Source organism: Bacillus rossius, chromosome 1, assembly GCF_032445375.1.
Source record: "Bacillus rossius redtenbacheri isolate Brsri chromosome 1, Brsri_v3, whole genome shotgun sequence".
In the NCBI taxonomy this organism is placed as follows: domain Eukaryota; kingdom Metazoa; phylum Arthropoda; class Insecta; order Phasmatodea; family Bacillidae; genus Bacillus; species Bacillus rossius.
In genome coordinates, this window is record NC_086330.1 from 156,673,204 (window position 1) to 156,697,105 (window position 23,902).

The following is a 23,902-nucleotide window of genomic DNA, read 5'->3' on the forward strand; positions in this document are numbered from 1 at the left end:
CAAGGGATAGACTTGGATACACAATACAAAATTTTTACCCACACCTCCCTCTCGACCTAAAAATAAAATTCATACAAAACATTTAGACTAATTTAAGTACATAAGCAGCCAGTTTGAGCAGAATTTGAGACTCATTGACATTTAGAACAGTACCTAAATATAATGTATTGTGTGCTTGTCCTCAATGTGCGACTACACACTACCTAAAAAGAGGAAATTCTGTAGGACATGAAAACAAAACGCTCATCACTATTTTAATTACACAAAACTTTTATTTTGTTTCGTTTTAATAATTTACACATACCTAGTTTCGTCAAGCGGAAGCTTAAAGTAAAGTTAATTATTATTATCTCTTCTCTTGTACCAGTAGTTAACACAACACGTAGCCTAATCTGGCATGTTTCATAACAGTGATTTATAAAGTAGTTCATGAAAACATTGATATTATTTAACGAGATTACTATTTCAACATGATTGAAACAAAATTTCCTTAGAAATTTTTTATTAAACCTAATATTGCTTAATTCAACGCCGACGCCATTGATTATGGTGTTGAGGATAAACACGTGATTCAACATGCCAACGAAAACTTGTTTATTTTCTTTTAAGTAAATATATTATTTTCATTTCAACAATACCAATTTATGCCATAAATTTGATAAAATGTTAAAATAAATGTAATAATTATTTATTCATCGTGGTATTTTGATTATAATTTTTGTGCTCAGATGTTGGATAAAGTTGTATAGCAACTAGAAAAATGCGATTGCTATGCCCTATGAAGTGTCCCCCCCCTGGCTAGGACAGGCCGAGTAGGGGTAGGAAGTGGACGGGACACTAGTGACAAACATGTTCTCTCTCTCCCTCTCTCTGCAGCAACCATTTGCCCTTCCCCACCTGAAGCAGTTACTGGCAGCTGCGCTGGCTTTTGGTAGAGGGGAGATCTAAAAATAAACCTGTGCACATACCTGCACGTGCGCGCGTACCTGCATGTGTGCATGTGCCTGCTCTGAATTGTGCCCCAGCAAAATTGTTTTTAGTTGCACATTCCCACGCTATTAATGGCAACACTTCATCCTTAACACTGCAACCTAGGTATTCTCAGCAATTTGTTCAAGTATTGTACGTACCAATCCATTTTTTAAATGTGGAGACTTTCTGGTCTTATCACGATAGTGTCTGAGCTTCCCCCCAAATTCTCCTTTTATCTCAAAGTTCAGTGCGTTTTGCTAGGGAAAGTGGGAGGGGAAGTAGGCGACTACTGCCCTTTACTCCTGTAGTAATAAAGTGGAACCCAGTGGTACAGCCATTACGTTGAGACATGTCACACGAATACTTCACTTTTATTAATATAATATTATTGAAGGTGCAAACCTTACTGTAATAATATATTTATCAAAAACATGTGTCAAATTTACGTGTGCGTATGGGTTGAACACTAATGAAAAACACTCGCAGTAATTTATCAATGGCATGTGACTAGAAGATTTCATATCAGAAACAGTATCAGCTTACGAAGGGCAGAAGCCCTTTTCTTCCCTCACTCCGTTATTTTCCTTTCTCCACTCCACTTATCTCCCCTGCATGACCTTTCACGGCAACAGTGACAGCTGTTATCTTTGCTGCATCTCAGAGCGCGGTAATAAGTCCATCATTTAATTTGCAATTGAAACAAAAACCGTTGCTAATAAAAAAAACTCATAGAGACCTTTTCTTTTTGAAATTTTATTTTCAAAATTTTTTATTCTATGAGTTTTGTCACTACGGTGCAAGTTTTTTTTTTAAATATGGTGTGAAATTAAGACATTTTCGGAAGGTTCAGGATTTTAACTTGAAACTTAAATCTTTTGTATTTAGTTATTATGAGTACTCATAGTTACAAGGATTTCTGTCTTCATAGTCAGCTCTCGCAGCAGTGAGGTTCCAATGTACATTAAACATTATGTAAAATTATTATTAAATACAGTAAACTCCTGGTATACCGCGCCCCGATAGATCGCGGAATCGGGTATATCGCGGGTCAAACCATGTCCCCCAATCAGAAATGAATAATAATAATAATAATAATAACACAGTAGAACCTCGTTAATTCGTGATGGTCGGGACCGAGATAATCACGGATTACCGAATTTCACGGACTAGCGATTAAAAGCCCGGAAGGTCTTGTCAAGCTTCTCAGACACCGGCGTGCAGCTGGGTTAAGGCCAAGGTCATGTGACGTAACATCTACCGAAGCTTACTGCGCCTTGGCAGCAGATGGATAAAAAATGGTAAACTCTCCATTATTCGTGTTAATTGGGACCCGCCGATGCCCGGATAATTAAAATCCTGTAAAAAAAAAGTAATAAACCCGGATAATCCGTTCACGGTAAGGGCCGCCTTCGAATTAGTCTCGGCTTAAAAAAATACGGCACTGCCTAGCCATTAGTTCACGGTCATTTACAACAGCCGAAGAGAGAAAGATAAGATCGTGCTGAACTTGCACACATAAATTTTGGGTAGCCCAGCCCCCCTCCCCCCCTTACCCCACCACACACACACACATCCCACTTCGTCCAGCCGAATGCCAGCCAGACACGTCACTCGCCAGGCGCCTGCTGTGTGTTGGAGGGTGGAAACAAACAAAGGGAGACGGGAAGCAGAAGTCAGGACATCCCCCTCAAGTTTAAAGAGTGACAAATGTGACAGCTGAAAGGGGGGCGACACAAAGGGTCGGTACAAACAGCGTTGCAGATTTTGGCGGCCCATGCGAAGGCTTGCAGTGTTTGCAGGCCGCCGGCCCGCGTGACGTTAATTTTAAGCGCTGACAATTTTTACTTCTCTTTTTTTTTTCTGCACTTTTGAATCGTCCCGGATTATCCGATTCCCGAATTAGCGCGTCACGGATTAACGAAGTTCTACCGTAATAATAATGGAATAAATTGTTGACAGCCGATTAGGATAATTTTGCGTTGTAACTCACAAACTAAGCATCGGGCAGAAAAAAGCCTAGGCGTAGAAAATGACCGCAGTGAAATTCTAAACAAGATATCTCCGTACATTATTCCTCTATCTTGTAGTGTTTCTGAACACTAGTTCTTAACATTTTTTTTTAACCCACAAATAAAGCATCGGACAGGGGACCCGATAAAGCCCACCGTCCAGCGACATTATCCAGCGTGACTCGGCTGGGGATTGATTTTGGATAGGTTTGGTTGACGGCAAGCGCTGGGAGGGGAGAGGCGAGCCGAGAATATGCGACCAAGACACCCGGGTAGACGGGAGGAGTGGAATATAAGCGCCAGTGATGAGAGGGGCGATTAAGCCGAAAGGGAGGAAGTCTGGTGACCTTGAGTAGTTCACTCATTTCCGTCTGCACACTTCTCGTGGTCATGTGTGTTGACAAGCGGAGACACATAAATGTTTTGCTACAACTTGAACCTACAGACGTAATATTATTCGTTGTATTATACACGTTAATCTTTTTACTTTGGTATAATATTTTAACATTAAATAGTAAAGTAAATCAGCTAGCGTATTTTTAATCTTTGCCGAGGAATGCCCAGTGGTCCAATACTTACGTGAACCATACTGTACCACGTTTGTCGTGAGGTAGTAAACAAGTCCCGGAAATGTTTATGTGTAGCGGTCTCCCGACCTTTAACCAGAGGCTGGGGAATATAACACTTGCCGATCCGAGCCACACACACTCAGCAACTCGACACAGCGTTTGATGGAATAAGTAAAGACAACGTTTAATAGACTTTTTAATACGGCGCCACTGATTGTGCTAAAATTATTTTGGCGCAATTTTTGTATCCCACATGTGACCATTTATAATTTACTGTAAGCATGGATAACAAAGTATAACCACTACTTTACACAATAGACGATTCTTTATTTTATATTGTACGAATGCTAGAATCGTTTTTCACGTATCTGCTGCATACTTCTGCAAAAGACACGCTATCTGTAAGTACGTAAATCTAGAATTTTTATTTTGTCAATCAAACTCGGTACCTTGCGATTCATATTCGGTTTGAAGTATTACTATGGCCTTTCTATTTAGAAGACTTTGATTACAGAATCCTGTGTAACCGCACACACTGCACTTACTTTGTTACGGATACTCAGACGAAGCAAATACTGTGGCTGACACCAAGAGACTGGCAGCAGCTTGTGTGCCGCACGTGTGTATGGCGGCGTGTGGCGCGCTCGTAGGCCGTGCGACAAACTGTGCGCGGCATGCGGAAAAAAAAATTCAACATTTAATATTTATCTTTAAAATTTATTATTTTTATTTTTTCACCCGCGTTTAGTGAAACCTGCGGATGCAAAGTCCGCACAAAGGCGGGCCGTCTATACTGTGTGTGCTTGCCGACCTATTAGAACACAGGCGGTGTTTTATGCCTTTTGACCTTGGTCACATTGAAACATCGCGGTTATGCAACAACGCGGGTAAAAGTTATGTCCCCCGACAACCGCTTTAAATAGGGAGTGTACTGTACCAATTTAAAATTTATCTAGGTAACTGAACCTAACCAACTCTATTATTTTATAGTATTTTTAATGTACCTAACCTAAACTCTAATTAAAACTGTGAACTACTTTAAGTATCAAAATAACCTCTTAGAACGACTACTGAAAAAAATGCAAGTAACAAAAAAAACCTTCAGAACTTTTAATTTTCTTCAAAATTACCAAATATTTATTAATTTTCAATTCATAGCATATGCAAATAAAATTTTAAGGAATAAAATGCATTACAGAACATTTTATACCAAAATTTAGAAGAAAACGTTTTACACCTATTTTTTGAACCACTTAATGTTTTGTCCCGACTTTTTGCATAGCTTTTGTCTTATTATTTTAACACTGCATTTTGTCAATTTTATTTATAGTTTTTTCTGGGTTTCTAGCTATAAAACTTGCCTAGCCTAGTGTATCAACCGAGTCAGAATCTAAACTACAGCATGTCTCATCCTTTTTTTGTAGTTGGCATTTTAATGGGCATTACTCTTTCCCAATGCATGATATCTGCTATTAGCACTGTCCTTGTTCCAGTGTGTTCTGTTGACAGATATTCCCATAGAGAACAGAGGTTTTAAACACAACTTTATAATATAATGAAAATATTATTTAATGCACTTAAAACATATGAATGAAAACTTCAGAAATACATTTTCTTTTATTTCATCAAGACATCATATGATATTAAATTATTACTTCAAACGAAATGTAGGTAACCGAAAGACACCATCTTCTTTCAACCATTTTTGTTATCAATACTTTTTTAGATAATTTAATATTACAACTTTTGGCTGAGTTTGAACATAGCACATAATTAATGGAATGCCTTGTTATTAAAAATTGCCAACTGTAAAATAAACATTTCTCCTGTGAAACAATAGAGTTTATAACCAATATATTTTTTTTCTCCAGAATGTTAACTGTAATAATACTGTCAAGTCACTATTTTATGGTATCAGAAAAATCAACAAATAGTAAAATTGAAAAATAAAAATTAAAACTTATTACAATCAAAGATTGTGTACAAAATAAGAAATTGAATGTTAACAAGCCGAGTAGTACAGCAATCTTAAGCATGTGACTCACTTGAGCATGGGAATGGCAACATCCTCTCTCCAAGTGGTAGCCTCTGTGCAGCCACCCAGGTACACGTCCCGCACACAGTTGCCCTGGTTGTTGGGCGGCGTGCCCACCGGCAGGTTCCTCAGCGGCCGCGACAGCGCCCACTCTGGAGGACAACGCACGGCCCACACTCTCAAACAGGTCCCGCACACAGGCTGTCCCCTGCCCCCTCCCTGAATTTGCTTGGCGTGGCTGGACATCTAACTTCGACTAAGCCAATACTGACAAGACGCCACAGTATAGGTATCTGCAGCATCAGACAACAACAGGCCGCACATCTTCAACAAGGTGGCCTCTAATGCACGTATAGGCCCTTGGTGTGTGTGTGTGTCCCAGTAACAAGCCAGCACCGCACAGCTCGTAGAAACTGGGCGGAGGAACGTCGTGGATGAGGGCACACAGAATGGAGATCCCTTCTGTTCTCCCCCGAGTTGCGGTTCAGTGTGGAACCTGATAAAAGTGTTCTCATCTGGAGGGAATGTGGAACACAAACCAACCCGCAAGGCTCTGGTATAAATCCTCTGATTCCCTAATTATTTTCACCCAATAATTTATTAAATTTTATCTAATTTTGTAAACATATAATATTGACATTACAGTAACGGCTTATCTGTGGCATTGGCAAAAACTGGTATTGGCCCGATCCGAGAAAAACTGTATTTTTGTGTCAGCAGAGTTACCGGGGTGCAAGTGTATTCCTATATTTAGTGTACAGTAAAACTAGTATAAGACATTCCTACAGAATACGTTTTCTCATCTAATGAGGTAAAATATTTTGGTCCCACGATTTTCTCCGCAACATGACAGTTATTTTTTTTTCCATTATTGAGTTGCCCAAAAACATATTTTCCTATATTAAACCGTTATTCATTCGGACATTAGTGTAACCTTATTTAATTAAAAGAAATACAAAGTTATCAGATATGTAAATCATTTTGGCCCTCTACATTTACTGCGCTCTGATGACTACTTTTGAAAAGAGGTTTACTGTTTTAGTAGCAATAAAATTTATTTGAAAAACCTAAAGTGATTAGTAAAGTCACAAATACTGACTAAAAAAGCATTGTTAACTCAATGTTTGTAGCTTAATATAATTGTAGCTTTTTTGAAATGTAACAATTTTATTGGCTACAAAATACTTTTGTGCTCAGATTCATTAGAAAACGCCTTAAAAAAAGATTTAGACTTCCAGCTATTCATGTAATTACTAATGATATACGTGAGAGAATTCTGCACATAATATAAGAAAAATTTATGTTAATACAGACTGTTACAAAATGCTGCTTCTATGAAGTAAAACATGGTAAGTGGTAACCCATTCAAAATTAACACTATATTAACAACAGCAATGATTAAATTCAGCAGCAGTTCTGATGCGGCTTAAAGTAAGTGTTTTCAGGAGACAAATGAAAACATAACTAAGGACTATTATCAAGAGTCAAACTAGCCACCAATTAGTTTCGCTCGGGGTCCGTTTTAAGAAATGAAATGACCATCGCAGTCCGCACATTTTATAGAAAAAAAAAAAAATATTTATCAAACAAATGTAATTACGGAAATAACAAAGGTATTTTTTACATATCACTGAAAAAAATTACATTTTTTGTTGCGGACTATCCGTCTGAAGTTTGGAGTAAAATTGGTGCAAGCTATTGACATTAAATCCTGGAGATGTTCATCAGTAAGTCGAGATCGAAATTTATTCTTGATGAAGTTCATCTTCGAAAATGCTGCTTCACAAATATATGTTGACCCAAACAAACAGTAACGGATCCAGAGGGGGGGCTAAGGGGCTCAAGCCCCCTCCAAAAGCATCTGGGTCCACTATTGTTTTAGTGTTTGCCATGATAAAGCCTAGCCTCAGCTGGGTCAAGCCCCTCCCAAACCAAATTCCTGGATCCGCCACTGCAAACAAAGTAAGAAGTTTCAAAGCCAATTTTTGTAGTTCTGGATATTTATTATCACACACAAATTTTATCCAGAACTCTTCATTGGAAACTTCAGCATGTTTGTGTTTTCTTAGAAATCGATCATTTCCACCTGCAGATTAGCTTTATCACTTCCGATAACAATTGCAGCTTCGTTGCTCCATTCACCATCAGGATGCAGAGAGTAAATGCTGCTGAGGATTTCTACAACATTCTCAATTATCTTAAAATCTGCGAACCGGTTTTTAAATTCCTATTTAAGACCCGTAATTAACGTCTTGTATTGGCCGACGTCAATTTCGTTGTCACTGCTGATTATTAATAAAGAGATTGAGTTTTCGCGAAAAACTTTTTACTTCTGACATGAGTTCTCCCATACAAGCTTTCCCCTGCCTCTAAGTTTAAGGTTCAGGTCATTGATATGTTTAAAAATATCCGTCAAGAAAGCAATGGCAGCTACATTTTCTTTTTCGTTTAGAAAACTTAAGTAGGCATTTGCTGAAGTCTGATCATTGTTGAAAAGATATGTCTTCAAGTGTTCTAAAATGCTGAAGAATCTTTCTAAAATGCAGTCTTTGCTTAACCATCTTACATTATTATGCAACAGTAGATCATCATATTGTGCATCAACTTCAAGAAATTATTTCAATTCACAATTGCAGTGATGATTTCGCACGAAGAAAATTTACTATTTTCATCACTTCTTGCATAATACACTCAAAATTATTATTTGAGTTTGCAGCAAAGCACAGTTTGGTGAATAATACAGTGGTAGGAAATCAAATTTTAATTTTCATTACATCTTGCATTGCTACTCAACAGGTGAACTAGTCCTTTTTTACTCCCAACCATTACTGGCGCACCGTCAGTAGTTACCGATAAAAGCTTTTTCAAGTCTTAACTCATCTTTATCAAAATAATCCACCACTGCTTTGATAATGTCTTCTCCTCGGGTTCTTCCTAATAGCGGCAAAAGAGCCAATATCTCCTCAACAAAAGTTTCTCTCGTTTGGTCCAGGTAGCGTACAAAAATAATATTAACTGTGCCGTATTCATCCATAGCCAAGGCGTAATAGTTTGCATTATTTAACTGCCGCTTCACAACACAATGATTTTCTTCTGCCAAAACGTGTGTATTTCTGGTGCTAGTAGAAGCAAATAACGGAATCCATAGTATCGTCTCAACAACATCCTTTTTGTTCTCAAATAAAGCATTACCCGCCTCGAGAAAGCATTCTTTAACTACATCAGCATCAGTAAATGGTTTCATATGCTTAGCAAGAGTCCAAGAAATACGTAAAGAAGCCTCACCACATTTTTCCTGCTCAGTCATTGAGCGACTTATGATCTGGGTTTAAGATGTGTAACTTGATAGTAAACTTGCAATTTTAGACTTATGCAGATCACTACCAAGTGAAAATTTTTCAGCAGATGTGTGTTTGGTATAATGATGTTTTATATTCAAACTTTTAATGAACGCCACTGTTTGGTTACAAATCAAGCACATTGGTACTGCTCCAACACTATTTGGCAACGTAAAACAATATAAATCGGTCCATTCTGGCAAAAACTATTTTCATCTCCAACTTTTCTTTTTTTCGGTTCCATAGTAATAACTCACTAATGTAAACAGGTAGGTACTTAAACTCGTAAAGTAAACAAACAAACGTAATATTTCAAGCACGTGGATCGTCATGGCGTCCGTCACTCAAAATTAAAACCAAACACTGAACCCCCGGCGGCCGGCAGCGCGATCGCGTGATTACTCCCACCCTCGCGACACCCATCGCGACGATCAACGCTTTCACTATCAGCGAACTCTTTCTCGCTTGTTAGCTCGTTACTTCACCCGGCTGTTTTCGAATTGACGTCAACAAAGATAATGAGGGGGATACATTTTATTAAATTACATACTCTGTAGTGCAAGTTGCTGTGTTCTCGCGGTCCGCACAAAATGGGTCAGCGGTCCAGATGCAGACCGCGATCCACCATTTGGCGACCCCTGAGTAACATTATTACCTATCACCTAGTTCAGTCTTAACATTTTGTTTCACTGTTAAAATTTAAAAATGGTACAGTAAGAAAAACATACAAATTGACTGAAAATCTTGAAATGAGTAAGCCTCCATTTCATACACCATAGACAAACCAAGCCAAGTTTTCTATTAAATTTTAAAGTCTAACAAAACAAGCCACCAAAATTAAGACCTATCTATATTAACACCCAAATTCAAAATACATAACAAAAAATTCTATACTTTTTTACCTTTCAAACATAGTTATAAATTATTGTATGAACTAGATTCAACGTAAAATCAAGTTATGTTACGCCGAAAAGAAAACTGCGCTTTCAGTAACAATTATTTTCTCATGTCTTTTTGACACTAAACTGTTGTCTACAATTTTAAGACCTAATGAGCTAATGTTCACAATTGGCATACAGAGTAGCAGTATCATGGAATGGACATGTAACTTGATGTAAACACTTAAAAATAGTACAGACTAGTGCAAAAACGTACACCTACTGCATTGGAGAAGTTTAAACATGTTTTTATTAACTATTAAGAGAACTGTAAAGATGCATATGGTTATCAACAATTACAGGTGTGCCTTTTTTGTGTGTTAATTTGGTGTGTGTAAATTTTATAACATATCTATTTCAACACTTATGTCGTCATTATGTCAGCTGTAAAGAAATAAGCTAGTCAAGCAGGCTCAGCAACTAAGCTGAAGTTCAACAGAATTGTGAAAGTGAGCTTGATTTTTCAAAGTAATTTAAACAGGAGCTGAAATCTGCTCTACATTTTTAACTTTGAACCATCTCATGAAAACACAGGTTTATCAAATATATGTGTGGCAAATTTTTCATAGCAAGCAAAGACCAAAAACTAGAGCATTAAAATAAAAAGCATAATTTGTAAAAAAAAAGTAATAAAAATGCACATAATTTAAAATATTAACTAAATATGCCAGATATACATAATCTACAGTAAAACATTTGATTAAAATTTATGATATAGAAAACAACTAGGATAAGTATGTGAGCACTACAAATTAAAAGATTTAGGTTTTATTACACAGAAACATGGACACAACTAAAAACATGAAGCAGCTATTAACAAAAACTCAAATCCATGTGAGCTCAAAACCAAACACCTATTCCAGGACTAAAAATAAAATAAAAGGGCAGGCATCTACACAAGCATTAATTGGTGGAAAATGAATTATAGCAAATAAATTTTACAGAATGAAAATGACTAGCACTTAATTACATACAAGCAAGTGCAAACATGAGCATTCTTGACAAGAGTACAAAATCCACACGAAAGAACAGACCACACCACATGACAAATAACTTATTAAAAAAAAATAATGTTGACTATTTCACTTAAAAAATTGTGTAAAACATATTTACAACACATTTAACAGTATTAGCTTGCTAAAGAAAAAGTTTCAACACCACAAGGAGCTTAACAACAAGAGCAACAAATAAAATTAGTGAGCAAAACCACCAAGAAATGATTTACATCCCAGATGAACTACCCAAATATTACATAGGTAACTATTCGCTATTCTTCCCACCAAAGCCGATTTAACAATAACATGAGTTGCAATAAAAAAAACCTAATAGGATTATTTCAAATCTTATAAGCAGGCATTTACGCTTGTTTAAAATAGCTAAAAATATTTTAAAGGATCAACTGCAGTTAAAAAAAAAAAAACAATGTAGTCTTTAGTTTAAAAGCCATAACATTAACAGATTGTTCAATATTGCTCCCGACAAACTCTTGAAATGTTAACTCAAAGAATGAAAAATAAATTTGTTTCAAACAAATTCTGTTTCAAATTAGAACAACATAGTATATTAAAAAAAAAAAACCTGATTGAACTAAAGTTGCTCAAAACACGGTTCTATCTGTAGACTTCTAGCATCTTTGATATTTTATGTTAGTACAATTTCTTAAACAATCCAGCATTATTTCACTAGTTGATGGCCTATACACAACCATTAGAGACATAAGGTAACTTTCTAAGAAGGGGCCTTCATTAGTGTTAAGAAAAAACGCTCATGTTTGCCTGAAACTAATGGTCTGCTGCATGCATACAAACAATAAAATGTGAAGGAACAGAAACACAGAGACAAACTGATGCCTGAAGGAAAGAGTACCTAGGACCCTGGTCAGGGGCGACACTATGGCCTGGAAAAGGCGAGAGGTTTTGGCTATGAACGAGTCCCACAGTTTGCGAGCCTCACTTTCGCAGCACTTGAACTCCGCCACGATGGCGCAGAACTCGTCAAAGTTGACACGCAACTGCTCCAAGGGGATGCTCTGCACGTCCTTCCCGAGCACGCCTGCAACACAGGTGCAGTCACCGTAGCAACACCCCTACGCTGCAGCTAGGGGCTACAAGTGCAATGAGGGTCTGCAACACCCCTGCTCACCTGGGCACACGTACGGTGTGCGAATCTTCAGAAGAGAACACAACAGATCAAAAACTTACCAAGACATCACAGTAGGGTCCATTAACGAAAAGCATTTAAGAATTTGCTGAGAGCGAATGAGTATTTTTTTCTTGCATTTAGTTTTTAACTGTCTTTTCAGGAGAATCAAAACAGCTAAAACATGCACTTTTAGAGTAACTTTTTGACATGAAAAGCATGGTGCAGATTCTTGACAGCACTCAAAGGAGTGGCATTACACCTTTATCTGCATTTCTCAATCATATGTTATGGTTACCGTTTAAATCTTATAGTTTTCCGATGCACGACAAGACTGCACACCAGTTTAGCGCCTTACGTTTAGTGGCGATACTGCGCTAGAAGCACCAGCGAGCGTCACGCTAATCATCCTGCCTCACTAACACAAATACACCCCTGACGAGGCGGGCCCCTTAATCCGTCATTCTGTAGTTTGGAACATTTCGTAATCCGGTACCAACCAAGCACTCCCGTTCAAACTTTTTCCAGGTGGATTCTGACCGTTTGCCTTGGCCGCGTGGTCATAACTGCGCTGCTGGCATTTTTAGTTTCATTAGAGTTTGTCGTTTCTGTCCCTTTTCATTTCAGACAGTCATTTCTGTTTTATAGTGGGTTACAGTTCACATTTGGCATACTGATGTTTAATAACCGTGCACAATCACGAATACGACATAGCAGTGGTCCTGAACATGCCGAACTTAAAACCTTTCACTTTTTATTTGCTTTAAGGAATATAGTTTCTACACTAGTATCAAAACTTTAATGAGACCTTGTTCTAAACTCATAAAGTAATTTAATATAATAACTTCTAAACTTCACTAACTTATTCAAGAAGACATGTATCATATTCTTTAAAAAATATTTGCGGACGCCAGTGCCAAAATCAGAGTATGTTGAATTCTTTAATTACCTCTAAATTATGTTTAAGAGTTGAGAACATAGAAAGTGACACACACACACACTACACCAAAACTTGGTTCAGTTCAAAACAAAATGACAATATTTTTTGCAATGATATTTAAGTTTACAAACAAAATCAATAACATGAACCTAATTTATTTTGTACTTGTGTTACTATATCTTAACATATATAAGTGTAATATTGATTATAGCACAATATTTACAACACATGAATTTTCTGGAGTTAGTAAAGTCACAAATATCTCAACTAGGTAATATCGAAGAGCAAACAATACTATGGTATCCCCTACGTGTAAACTGAGATAGTAGAACAAAAGTTATTGTGTAAAATAGTTGCAGATAAAAATATGTAATAATCATAATTTTCATTTACTATGAGAATTTGAAATCAGGATGCTAATAGCTGACAAATATATGAAAATTTTCATACATGAATTACCCTTTGCATACTTTCTGGTTTATAGATCCTGGAGTATTAAACATACAAATACCTTTAGTAGAAAGTTTTCATCTGTTTATCATAAAAATGTGAGCTTGACTTGAAATTGTTCTCTAGACAGTTCCGGAAAGGCAGTTGGTGTGGTCGTAGTCTGACTCGACTAAACGATTAATAATAGTATAATAATCACCAATCTTCTATCTATCTTACACAGTACAACTGAAGTTCACTGAGTTTCTTTAGTGACTCTTGGTGTAACTATCCACTAAATATTTTAAATAGTCCACTTTGAAAATAGTTCCTGTCGATACAGTACTGATGGATATCACAATTTACTCAAAGTCCATCTGTCAATTGAAAATCATTTTATACAAAAGATCCTTCAGCACATTACTCTGATAAGAATTTTTACTTTGAATTCCAGCTTTACAATAATTATATAAAATATTCAAGATGCTGGTCTAAATAATAATTTTTCATTTATTGTGTACTATCGACTATATTTCTTCTTTCTATTAAAGAAGACTTAATAATCACATCTGTTTCAGATGATGGTTGAAAACGTACTGAAAATTTTCTAAAATTGAACCAACGCCAAACTTTTACAAATGCAATTTTATTTTATACATAAAAAAATTTCTCAATTCCTAAAACAAAATAAATTAAAACAAATTAGTGGCATGAAATTATAAACATTAAATCATAGAGAAAACATGGTCATGGAATAACCAATTTAGTTAATGAAAAAAAGAATCAATTTAAAAAAATGTAATATTTAATGTGAATGGCAAGTATAACAGCATATGAGTATCACTTGAGTATAAAAATAGTTATGCCAATATAAAAATATACAAGAACAGGAAACAATACAAAATAAACCACCAAGATTTAAGATTAGTACTTTATGTTTGTTTGAACAGCTAACTCTCCACATTAAGTTTCTATAATAAAACAAATGAGCATTGGTATCGCTAAGTTTTGGTGATCTGCAAGTAATGTTTTATAGCTTAACTTGCAAAGGAAAAAGTATGATTTCTAAAGTGAGATAGCATTTTCAGACATATCTTCAATAGCCAAGTTTGGCAGCAAACAAACCTACAAAATGGTTAATGTCAAACAAATTCATAATACCTATTAATATTAATGCATTTACTACAAAGCTTTTCAAAGTCCTATTCATTTAACTAAAACTAAAAATGGAAATCTTGCCTTTGTAGTAAATTTAATTTAAAGATGAAAACTCGACAAGAGGAAAACACCAGATAGTGACCAGGTAGCCACTATCCATAGATCAGACATTAATAATCACAGCACACCATATCTTGTCAACAGACACCTGCTGCAGCATTCTGCAGCAATAATTTTGCTAAACAGTTAAGTTTAATAGCTACAGACAGAACTTTCATATAATAATTGTCTCTCACAGCGAGTTGGTTATTTCATTAACAAAGGGATTTTCTTGTAAATTTTTTCTGATAGCTCTATTTAATTTGTTGCTTGGTCACAAATTCTCTTACCAGATATCTAACTTTATTTTCGAGCTGTAAAAGGTCAATGATGACCAATTGACTTTTTTACTACTTATTTTATATCCTTAGTAAATGTGTGTTAACAAAATTTGAGACAAAACATAATATATAAAAATGCTGTAGAGATATATTTACAGAAGTCCTGAAGATATAACACTAAAAAAATTAGCAATTTCAAAACTACAAAAAACTTTCTTGCAGAACAGGGGTGGCACCAGGATTTATTTTTGTGTAGGCCCAGACTGTGACGCAGGGGCGTATGCACATTTTTGGATGCCCGGGCTCTACCGGGGAGTCTGGCCCTCCAGAGGGTTGTCCGGGTAATTCTTAAAATTTAGATGCAAAATGGTAAGTTTTGTGGATTTCTGATGGTAATTTATTCCTCTCTAAAGTCTAATATGTATAATATTTTTATCATAAGAATTATAAACACCAAATTTTAAGTCAACAAAATACACTTTGATAACTATAAAGGTCACAAAATTAATGGTTAGGATTAAACTTGTGTTGAATATTATAAAAAACTTGTACATTAATGTAAAATGTTACAAATCTGCAGGCAAATGTATAGTTTCGTTTCATTTCATTGCAAACTGTCCTTCTCAGAAGGGCAGAAGATTACTGTTTGCAATGAAAATAGGATTTAATTTTATTAGTTTTCAAACTAAACCTTATGTTTAATATGAACTGTGTTATTTATAAAAAGTCTTATTTCCAATTTTAATTTTTGAACATGTTGAGTAGGCCTGGGCCTAGCAGACTTACCTGCTGTAGTCGCCACTGCTACAGAATATTACAAATTCAGTATTTAAATAATAATTTTAAAAAAATTAATTACTGCCATTTATTTTCTCCAACTACCACTCCATGCAATGTACACACCTGTCTGACCAACCACGATACTCCTCAAATCTTCTAGGCACAGGTCCCTGTTCGTCAGGATTCTGAATGCCATGCAAACCTAGAGGGGAAAAAAACTACGTTCAATTTTTCAAGTAATAAAAGGAGAGAAAATATAATTTTGAAGGGGAAAAAATGCAAAAACTTACATCCGCTAAACAAAGCTCTCCTGAATTTGTTGTGTCAAGTGCATCAAAAGCTTCCCTGAGCTTTCTGAAATCATAACACAAAATTTGTTATTAATTATAGTTCCAAACACTGCATGGTGATAAAAATTTAAAAATATTTTAGTTTTAAAAAAAAACCTTAAAACAATGGTATTCTAGGAGTCAAGACAGTATAGTATAGTAGTTTTATTAAAATTATTGTAATTATCATACTGGAATTATGATCAAACTTAATTATAAGCATGGGCAAAGGTTCCTTAATTTAACGTGAAGCCAAGCATAAGAAAAACCTATATTTGTGAAGAACATTAATAGAAAAGTAAAATCGAATTACTTAAAACATTTGATTTCCCTTTCAAATCAAGGAGTCTAATTAACAATGATCTAATTTTAAGTATGTAAGTGTGTGTGTAAAACACAAACTGCTGTTACTACAAAAATATTGTCCCTGTTTTGAGACTTGTTCTGCAGTGCTAATGTAATGCAGACATCTTGAAGAAATTACAAATGAAGAAAAGAAAATTTGGATCTTGGGGCAGTTTTATTCAGGTCAAAAAATTTTATTTTATTACTTTGTAATATGTCAGCGTGACTGCGAGGTCACAACCACCATTCTCATGCCATGCATCAACATGAACGTCGAACGTCAACCTCAAGAACACTACCACCTTCTAACTATGCATAATATAATTCCATAAAATCTCTGCTACTATGTATAATGCAAATAAAAATATAATGATTAATTATAAATTTTTATAATGAACGTTTAAATTTTTTTTCCTTCCATCAGTGTTAAAACACTGTTAGAAATAAAACTCCAATGGAATTGCCAAAATAAATCAAGGGTTGATAATAAGTTTTCAATGTTAACTTGTTGTGTACCTGTGGCTACTGCTGAAAACAAACTTTGGTAAAATATTAAGATTTTAAAACATGGGTGTCTACAAATACATCGTGAACTAATTTCAGGACTATTTCAGTACCTTTTAGTAACATTTTCATCAAATAATTAAATCAATGATTTTTAAACATACTCATTTACTTATACAACCCAAATTAATGATTAGCAAAGTACTAATACCAAATTTTGTACTATTCATAGGAGCTTACAGATTTTTAAGCTAGAGCGCTAAAGCCTTTTAGAGATAATTTCCACATTATTTTAGTCGATTGTCTCCAACCATTTATTTTTAACGTGAGACTATAAACTGGAGTGAGGCGTAGAAAAACAAGCAGCAAATATGCAAATGGCTATGGGAAATTAAAGTTATGTAACTTCCAGCAACACTGCTGCTTGTTACCGCTGTTTCCTTACGTTTTTGTGACTTTTGGGGCTTTCGAGACCTGCAGACACCCGGTTAACCTGTTAAGGGTGTATGTCCCGTTTAGCATTATAATTTTACATTTACATTCCACACAGTTAAACTTGCCGACTTTTTAAGTGGCTGAACAATCACAAAAGTAAAAAATATGTACATCTCATTTTTTTCATAAATAGATGTCAAAGTTGCATTTTTAACATTCTTGTGCAGTGTTGGGCAAGAGCTGGGGTGCAAATCTGTAGGATTCGCAAGGTGTGGAGGAGGGGGGAGGAGGCACGGCCCAAACTCATCACGCGAGGTTAACCAACACTTCATCTCTGGATACGGTGCTGGTATGTTGAACACTGCCCATATTTTGGCCTACATGCATGCAATAAGCAGAATACTTTAAAATATACAGAAAGTTTTCCATAAGACATAGTTTTGACATCACGCCAGTTTCACAGTCACACTTTTGCAAGTACAGGCAGGCCTAACAGATATGGGATTCTTAATTCCAGGGGGGGGGGGGGGGGGGGGGGTCTGGACCCTCAGGCCCTCCTGGGATCTACACCAATGGATAAGAGGAGTGAAATGGAATATAAAACTGGAACTTTTTTTGTTTAAAGTCAATTTTAATGGCTACTATGTGATATGGTTTAATTTCTTTCAGAAAAAAATTATTTCATTTTACCTAGGCTTATTAAATCCTCACAATTTTTTATGGTTTTAAAATGCTTAATATAATAAAATAAAGTTTTCTGAAACAAATTTGAAACATATCACACAGTAGCCATCTATATTGCCTTCAAACCTAAAATTGTTCAGTTTTTCATTCTAATTGGTCTTCCTTAGCCATACTGCGCAAAAATGTTAGGAATTAAACTTTGCTAAACAATTATGTAAAAAGTATGCACTATATGTTGTTTTTTCCACAAGTGTAAGCATGTTTAACATAAAAATAAAATAATGACCTGGAACGGGACAAAACCCCTTTAAGTTACGAGAATGGGGAAAAATATTGTACACTGGTGAAAGCAACATGTACCTACATCATTAGGGCCACCACAACAGATTTTTAACTCCTGACATATCAGGCATTTCAGTGCTTTTATTCAGTTATTATTTGTATTTGGAATTTTCAAACAGGTAAGATAATCTTGGTACAGTGCTACTTAAGGGCCTGATCCAACACAGACTTTACAATGAAGCAACCTCCGAGTTTAAGACCACACATAACAAAAAAATCTGCCACATATCATGCAAATACAGTTGACTATTAGCTCAGCTTAATTTTTTAAAAAAAAATAGTATGAAAAAATAATTGACGTTTTGGTCAACTATACAGCGACAATCTTCAGGGTATAGATTACAAGCCAAGAATAAACACAAGTCAAGGCTATTCAGTAGTGATCGACAAAACTGATAAAAACTGATACCGATCAAATGGCCGATACATTTCTTTAACAGATCCTATAACCATTAGAAAACCAATATAATATTTTGTGCGAGTAATGTTGGAAGTGTTCCGAAATACAATATTTGTAATAAGTCTTTACCTTAACATAACTATTTATTAAAATGATTTTTGTTAGGTGATTAAAAAGTATTTTATAGCATAAAATTTGTGCATAGCATAACACACGTTATGCCTATGACTAATTAACACAACATTCAAGTATAGCCTTAAATTAGTCAATTGGAGTAAAAGATGCCTATGGAACTATAAACAGGTAAAACAGAAAAGTTGGGCGACACATGAAAAGATTAAATAGTACTTTGGTACTTTTTCTTCCATAGGTATCTGGTTTTTAAGCATTGGTCAGAAACAATTACATCAGATACCTAGAAAATTGGGAATATCAGCCCATACCGATACCAAAATGATTGCATCGGTACATCACTGCACACAAGTGAAGCCTGCAACCTCTACCAAGCTCGCTGTGCCGTGCTCACATGAGTTTGTCCCCCAAAGGGACGTACGCCATCTTGACGGGCTGCACAAAGTCCTTGAGGCTGAGGTCGTGGATGGAGATGTTCTCCCGCAGCACCTTGGCTGTGCAGTTGAGCGCGGCCGGGATGCTCTCGAACACCGGGATGCCCTGCCTCTCCACCAAGTCCTGGAGCATCATCTGGCCCAAGCTTAGATCCTCGTACTCGCTGGGAACATCACGCCATTCCCCCTCTCACGCATGCTAGTCCGTGTGCAGGTGGCCCAAGGCTACTCCTCGAGCACAGTCCTGGCCACTGGGGGGACATCTGGCAAGTTGACTGCACCCACACCAACATTTCATGTGTAAGTTCCAGTAAAATTACATCTATATCATGAACATCGATCAGAGTATAAAACTAAAACATGCTCTGCTTCCATTCTTTCAGGAATCACCAAAGCTTACAAATAGATAATAAACAAAATGTATCAAGTTTGTTAAAGCTACCTAAATACTTAAGTTTGTTCTATAAATCAGGTCAAGGGCTGTCGAGGCCAACCAACGGCTCAGAGCAAATAATTTAGTTCGGCACCCTCTCCATTACTATGTGCACAATTTATCAAATCCCACCACAAAAAAAAAAAAGCTGAACGTTAACATGGCCATAACTGTAAATGTGAAATGTGTGTATTGCATGACTTGTTTTATTACAATGAACATGTAATTACACAAAGTGTGTATTGCATGACTTGTTTTATTACAATGAACATGTAATTACACACTATCAGGGTAAACTCGTGCATTAAAAATCTCTAAACTCAACCAGGCCCCGGGTATTTGCTCTCTCCCGAACCCCTCCCTCTTGTAGGCCCTGAATTCATGTCCATAAAATCAATGTCATGCAAAAAACATGACAAAATCATGCGTAAAAAACTTGTATGTCAACATTTTCCTTTAACAGCATTTTCCACTTTATCCATGCAGTTTAAATAACAATGATCACCACATTTGAAACACAAGAGGTAAATGCAAATAAAAATTGGACTGAGTGATACGTAAACACTAATTGGCAATGTTCAGGACCACATCTATGCTGGCTCGTCAAACTTCAATATAGTTAACAGGAATAAAAAAAAACAGTAATTTTAAAAAATAAGTTATAATATGCTGTTTTATATCAAGAGAAAACACACATGGGCATTAAAACTGTTTTTGTCTCTGATCACGTTGCATCTGTGAAGAAACTCTGATTATGCCTGAATCCACACAACAAATCTCAATGCAAGGAAGGAGCTTGATCTGTACCACAGTGCAGAATGTGCTGAACTGATGGATGACACTAAAGACTGTATATGGTATACCACTCTACTATAATATGTACATGTGCTTTGTCACAAGGTCATCAGAAACACACACATTTCAAGGGAAATTGAGGAAAGAATCGGCCAAGATAACGGGTTTTTTTCCACTTGTGCCACAGAAACTTTTTTTATTTACAGAATTCCTATGAAGGCATTTTTCACCCAAATAATTTAATTGTAACATTTAAAACTGAAAAACTCTCAGTAACATTGAATCAATAGAAATGTTAAATTAATACGTGAGAAAAATGGCGGAAAGATTAAAATATAAAGAGGAGAGAGAGAGATAAGCAGATGAGACAGAGATATATATATATATATACACATGCAGATGATATATATGTATGTATATATATATATGTATGTGTATGTATATATGTGTATATATATATATATATATGTATATGTATATATATATATATATATATATATATATATATGTATGTATGCAGATGAGAGAGATTGAGAAAAAATGATAAGCTAAAATAGAAAAATAGTCTTTCTTACTCGTGCGAGATGGGTTCGCCCCAGATCTTCTGCCCTGGGCCCTGGTACGGGTGGATCACGAGGATCAATTTCTGCCTGCGACCAGATATGTGAGCTGCCTCGATCATGCCGGCCACACTCCTCGTCTGGTTGTCTATCACGAAGAACAGGACTGCCGCATTCTGTTTCGCCTGGTACTCCAGTTCAATCAGTTCCGGACCCCAGTGAGCCACCTGCTACTGGCAGACAAGACGGAAGTAAATCACTGCACTATTCACTCAGCACGTGATGACTTGAGGGTGCAAGGTATCAGGATCAAGAGATCTACTGTTATTAACTTTGCATCAGTAACAGTATGTAAAGGAATAGTAAGGCAACAATCTCCCTTCCATTCAACCTTTTAGTTTCAGAGAGGGTTTCAGTTGGTTGGCTTTCACTCAGCCATGTCATACGTTACATTACAAATTGTCCATGCAAGAGGTATCCTAGATCACAACTCTTGTCTACTCTAACTATATTTTCAATTCAGAAAATGGTTCAGGCTATTCATAAAAATAGTTATATATTTGGATGAACATAAAAAAATGGATGATAGGTAACAAAACCTACTTTGGATGTAAATTACATGAAATCTAAATTTTTACTAAAATAAAAAGAATTAAAAAAAATAACTATGATTATACAACATTTTTAAAACAAACTATTTAAAAGCATACTTATCCTGAATGATTTCTTTCAGTACAATGCTGAAAAATATATGCCGTAAAATAAGAGACAGTTCTTTGAAAATTTCATTTCAATCTCCATACTACGACCAGGATGGTCGCAACTTTTATCAGGCAGAATACGACACTAAAAAAAACTGTGCGGTAGAGAAATGCCAACATCAAAAATTAAGTTTTGAAATATGAGGAAAATATAGAAATTTCTATAACATAACTTAAATAAAAAAGTATTTTACAAAAATTCTTACCTCAGAATTCATGGGTAATTTATTAAAGGAATAGTGTATTTAGTATAAATGCAACATATTATCCTTTGCAATCATTTTTGCTAATGGTGATTTATTTTGGTAACAATGAAATAAGCATGACTGCTAAAAAAAATAATTTACATGTTTATTCAACAATAAACACGTGTTAATGATGTAATAAAAGTTTAGCATCCAGAAAAAGCACAGTACGAGTATGTTGCTTCTTTACGAAAAAATACAAATTAAGAATTCCCAAAGTGGTGAGTATTCTTATTTTCGACACTCTTGGATTAATTGTTTACAATATTATTATTTTGTACAATATATTTTATATTTCACTTCAACGAGGCCACAAATATACTCAAGGACATTTTAAGGGTATCAAGAACCAAAATTGTGTCTTCAATGTTCAGTAACAGAAGAAAAACAATGCAAATTTCAAAGCATAAAACAAATATAATACTAACAGCCACTACCGTTATAAAAGAAAAGATTACAAATGGTTCTAAACACAGCAATATGCACACACGTGTAGAGATACTGAACCAAAGAAATGCACATCACACATGTATCAATATCTCGATTATTGCTTGTTATAGACACATGGATTAGACCAAAACATAAATTGTATATAATATTTATTCATTCTAATGGCCAAAATAATTTTAAGAAACAATAAAATCTAAGACAGGACATGCCAAAATTCAAGCACATTTTCAGCTGTTCCAAGGACAGTTAAAATTCAACAACAATTCGAGCTTTTCAAGAATTCAAGGACATGAACCACCATGTGCTTCAACCGTATATACTAATATTATTATAGAAATTAACTTCCTGCACACATGCCAGATTACAGTTTTTGAATTACATTCTTGCAGACAGATTCTACCATTGTGAATTGTTTGTACACACAAATTATCACATACCAGGAATTAAATGTTGACACATTAAATTCATGTTTATTTAACACTTTGTATCAGCAGTTACTATTTTATTTGTAATAGTTCAGACAGCAGGGCTGATAATACTTGGTTTGTGCGAATGCAAGTATTCATTTCCAATATCCTTTTCATGAAGAATTAATTCAAAGATGCCTCTAATATTGTAAAATAAATAGCAAACTTTATGAAAACAGCTTTTTTCAAGTTCATAAAGTGATGATTATTTTGATAATATAATTTTAATGTGAGAAGAGCTACAAATTTCCAGGCTATATTTGATATTAATTTTCACGAATAAAAACATAAAATATTAACTTTGGAAAACGCTTACATAGCTAGCTATAAACCTAATTGACCTATGCTTAAACACCTTAAACCTAGGAGTGAAATGACAACAGCTTTGTAACTTACTTTTTAATCTCTGTTTGCAACATGTAGGCTTATATGACCTACCAAAAAATAAAAGGTTTACTTATACACTGCTTGCGAATAGTATAACATATTTTACGGGTGGAATTTGGTGAGCCATTTTGGTGATACATAACCAAGAGAAATGGTTAAGATCTACACTAAATATAACAACATCCCATTGAAGAACTTTTTATGATATATTTTGTAATAATTTTTTTTTTTTAAATCTTGAATTTTGTTTTCTTATATCTGTGCCCTTTCATTTTACAGATTGACACAAAGTTATATATTTGAATATTATTTATATTTGGATGTTGTTTCCATACCATTAATATTAATTCTGTGCAAAAGGTAAAGTTAGCAGAAGTTTATGTTTTATGCAATTGAAACTTAAGTTATGATTTTCAACAATGAAACTTTGTGCCTATGCAGTTTTTAATTTTTGAAAAAATTAAAATAAAAAAGGGTTAGGGTTTTACGCATTTAAAATAACACAGGTCAAC

The 23,902-nt window shown here is 35.2% G+C and overlaps 1 protein-coding gene across 5 annotated transcripts in view; it reads right to left on the reverse strand.

The window, feature by feature from the left end:
- LOC134546333 (uncharacterized) overlaps window positions 1-23,902 on the reverse strand; it is a 127,653-nt gene that overhangs the window by 22,786 nt on the left and 80,965 nt on the right. For 3 of the 5 annotated variants that reach the window (XM_063389099.1, XM_063389100.1, XM_063389103.1), the window contains exons 6-11: window positions 21,096-21,310; window positions 19,253-19,456; window positions 15,978-16,041; window positions 15,811-15,889; window positions 11,728-11,913; window positions 5,596-5,737 (exon numbers count right to left, since the gene is read on the reverse strand). In XM_063389099.1, the coding sequence (XP_063245169.1) occupies window positions 5,596-5,737; window positions 11,728-11,913; window positions 15,811-15,889; window positions 15,978-16,041; window positions 19,253-19,456; window positions 21,096-21,310 (890 nt within the window). The remainder of the gene's footprint in view (window positions 1-5,595; window positions 5,738-11,727; window positions 11,914-15,810; window positions 15,890-15,977; window positions 16,042-19,252; window positions 19,457-21,095; window positions 21,311-23,902) is intronic. The other 2 variants (XM_063389101.1, XM_063389102.1) reach the window with 1 other exon arrangement.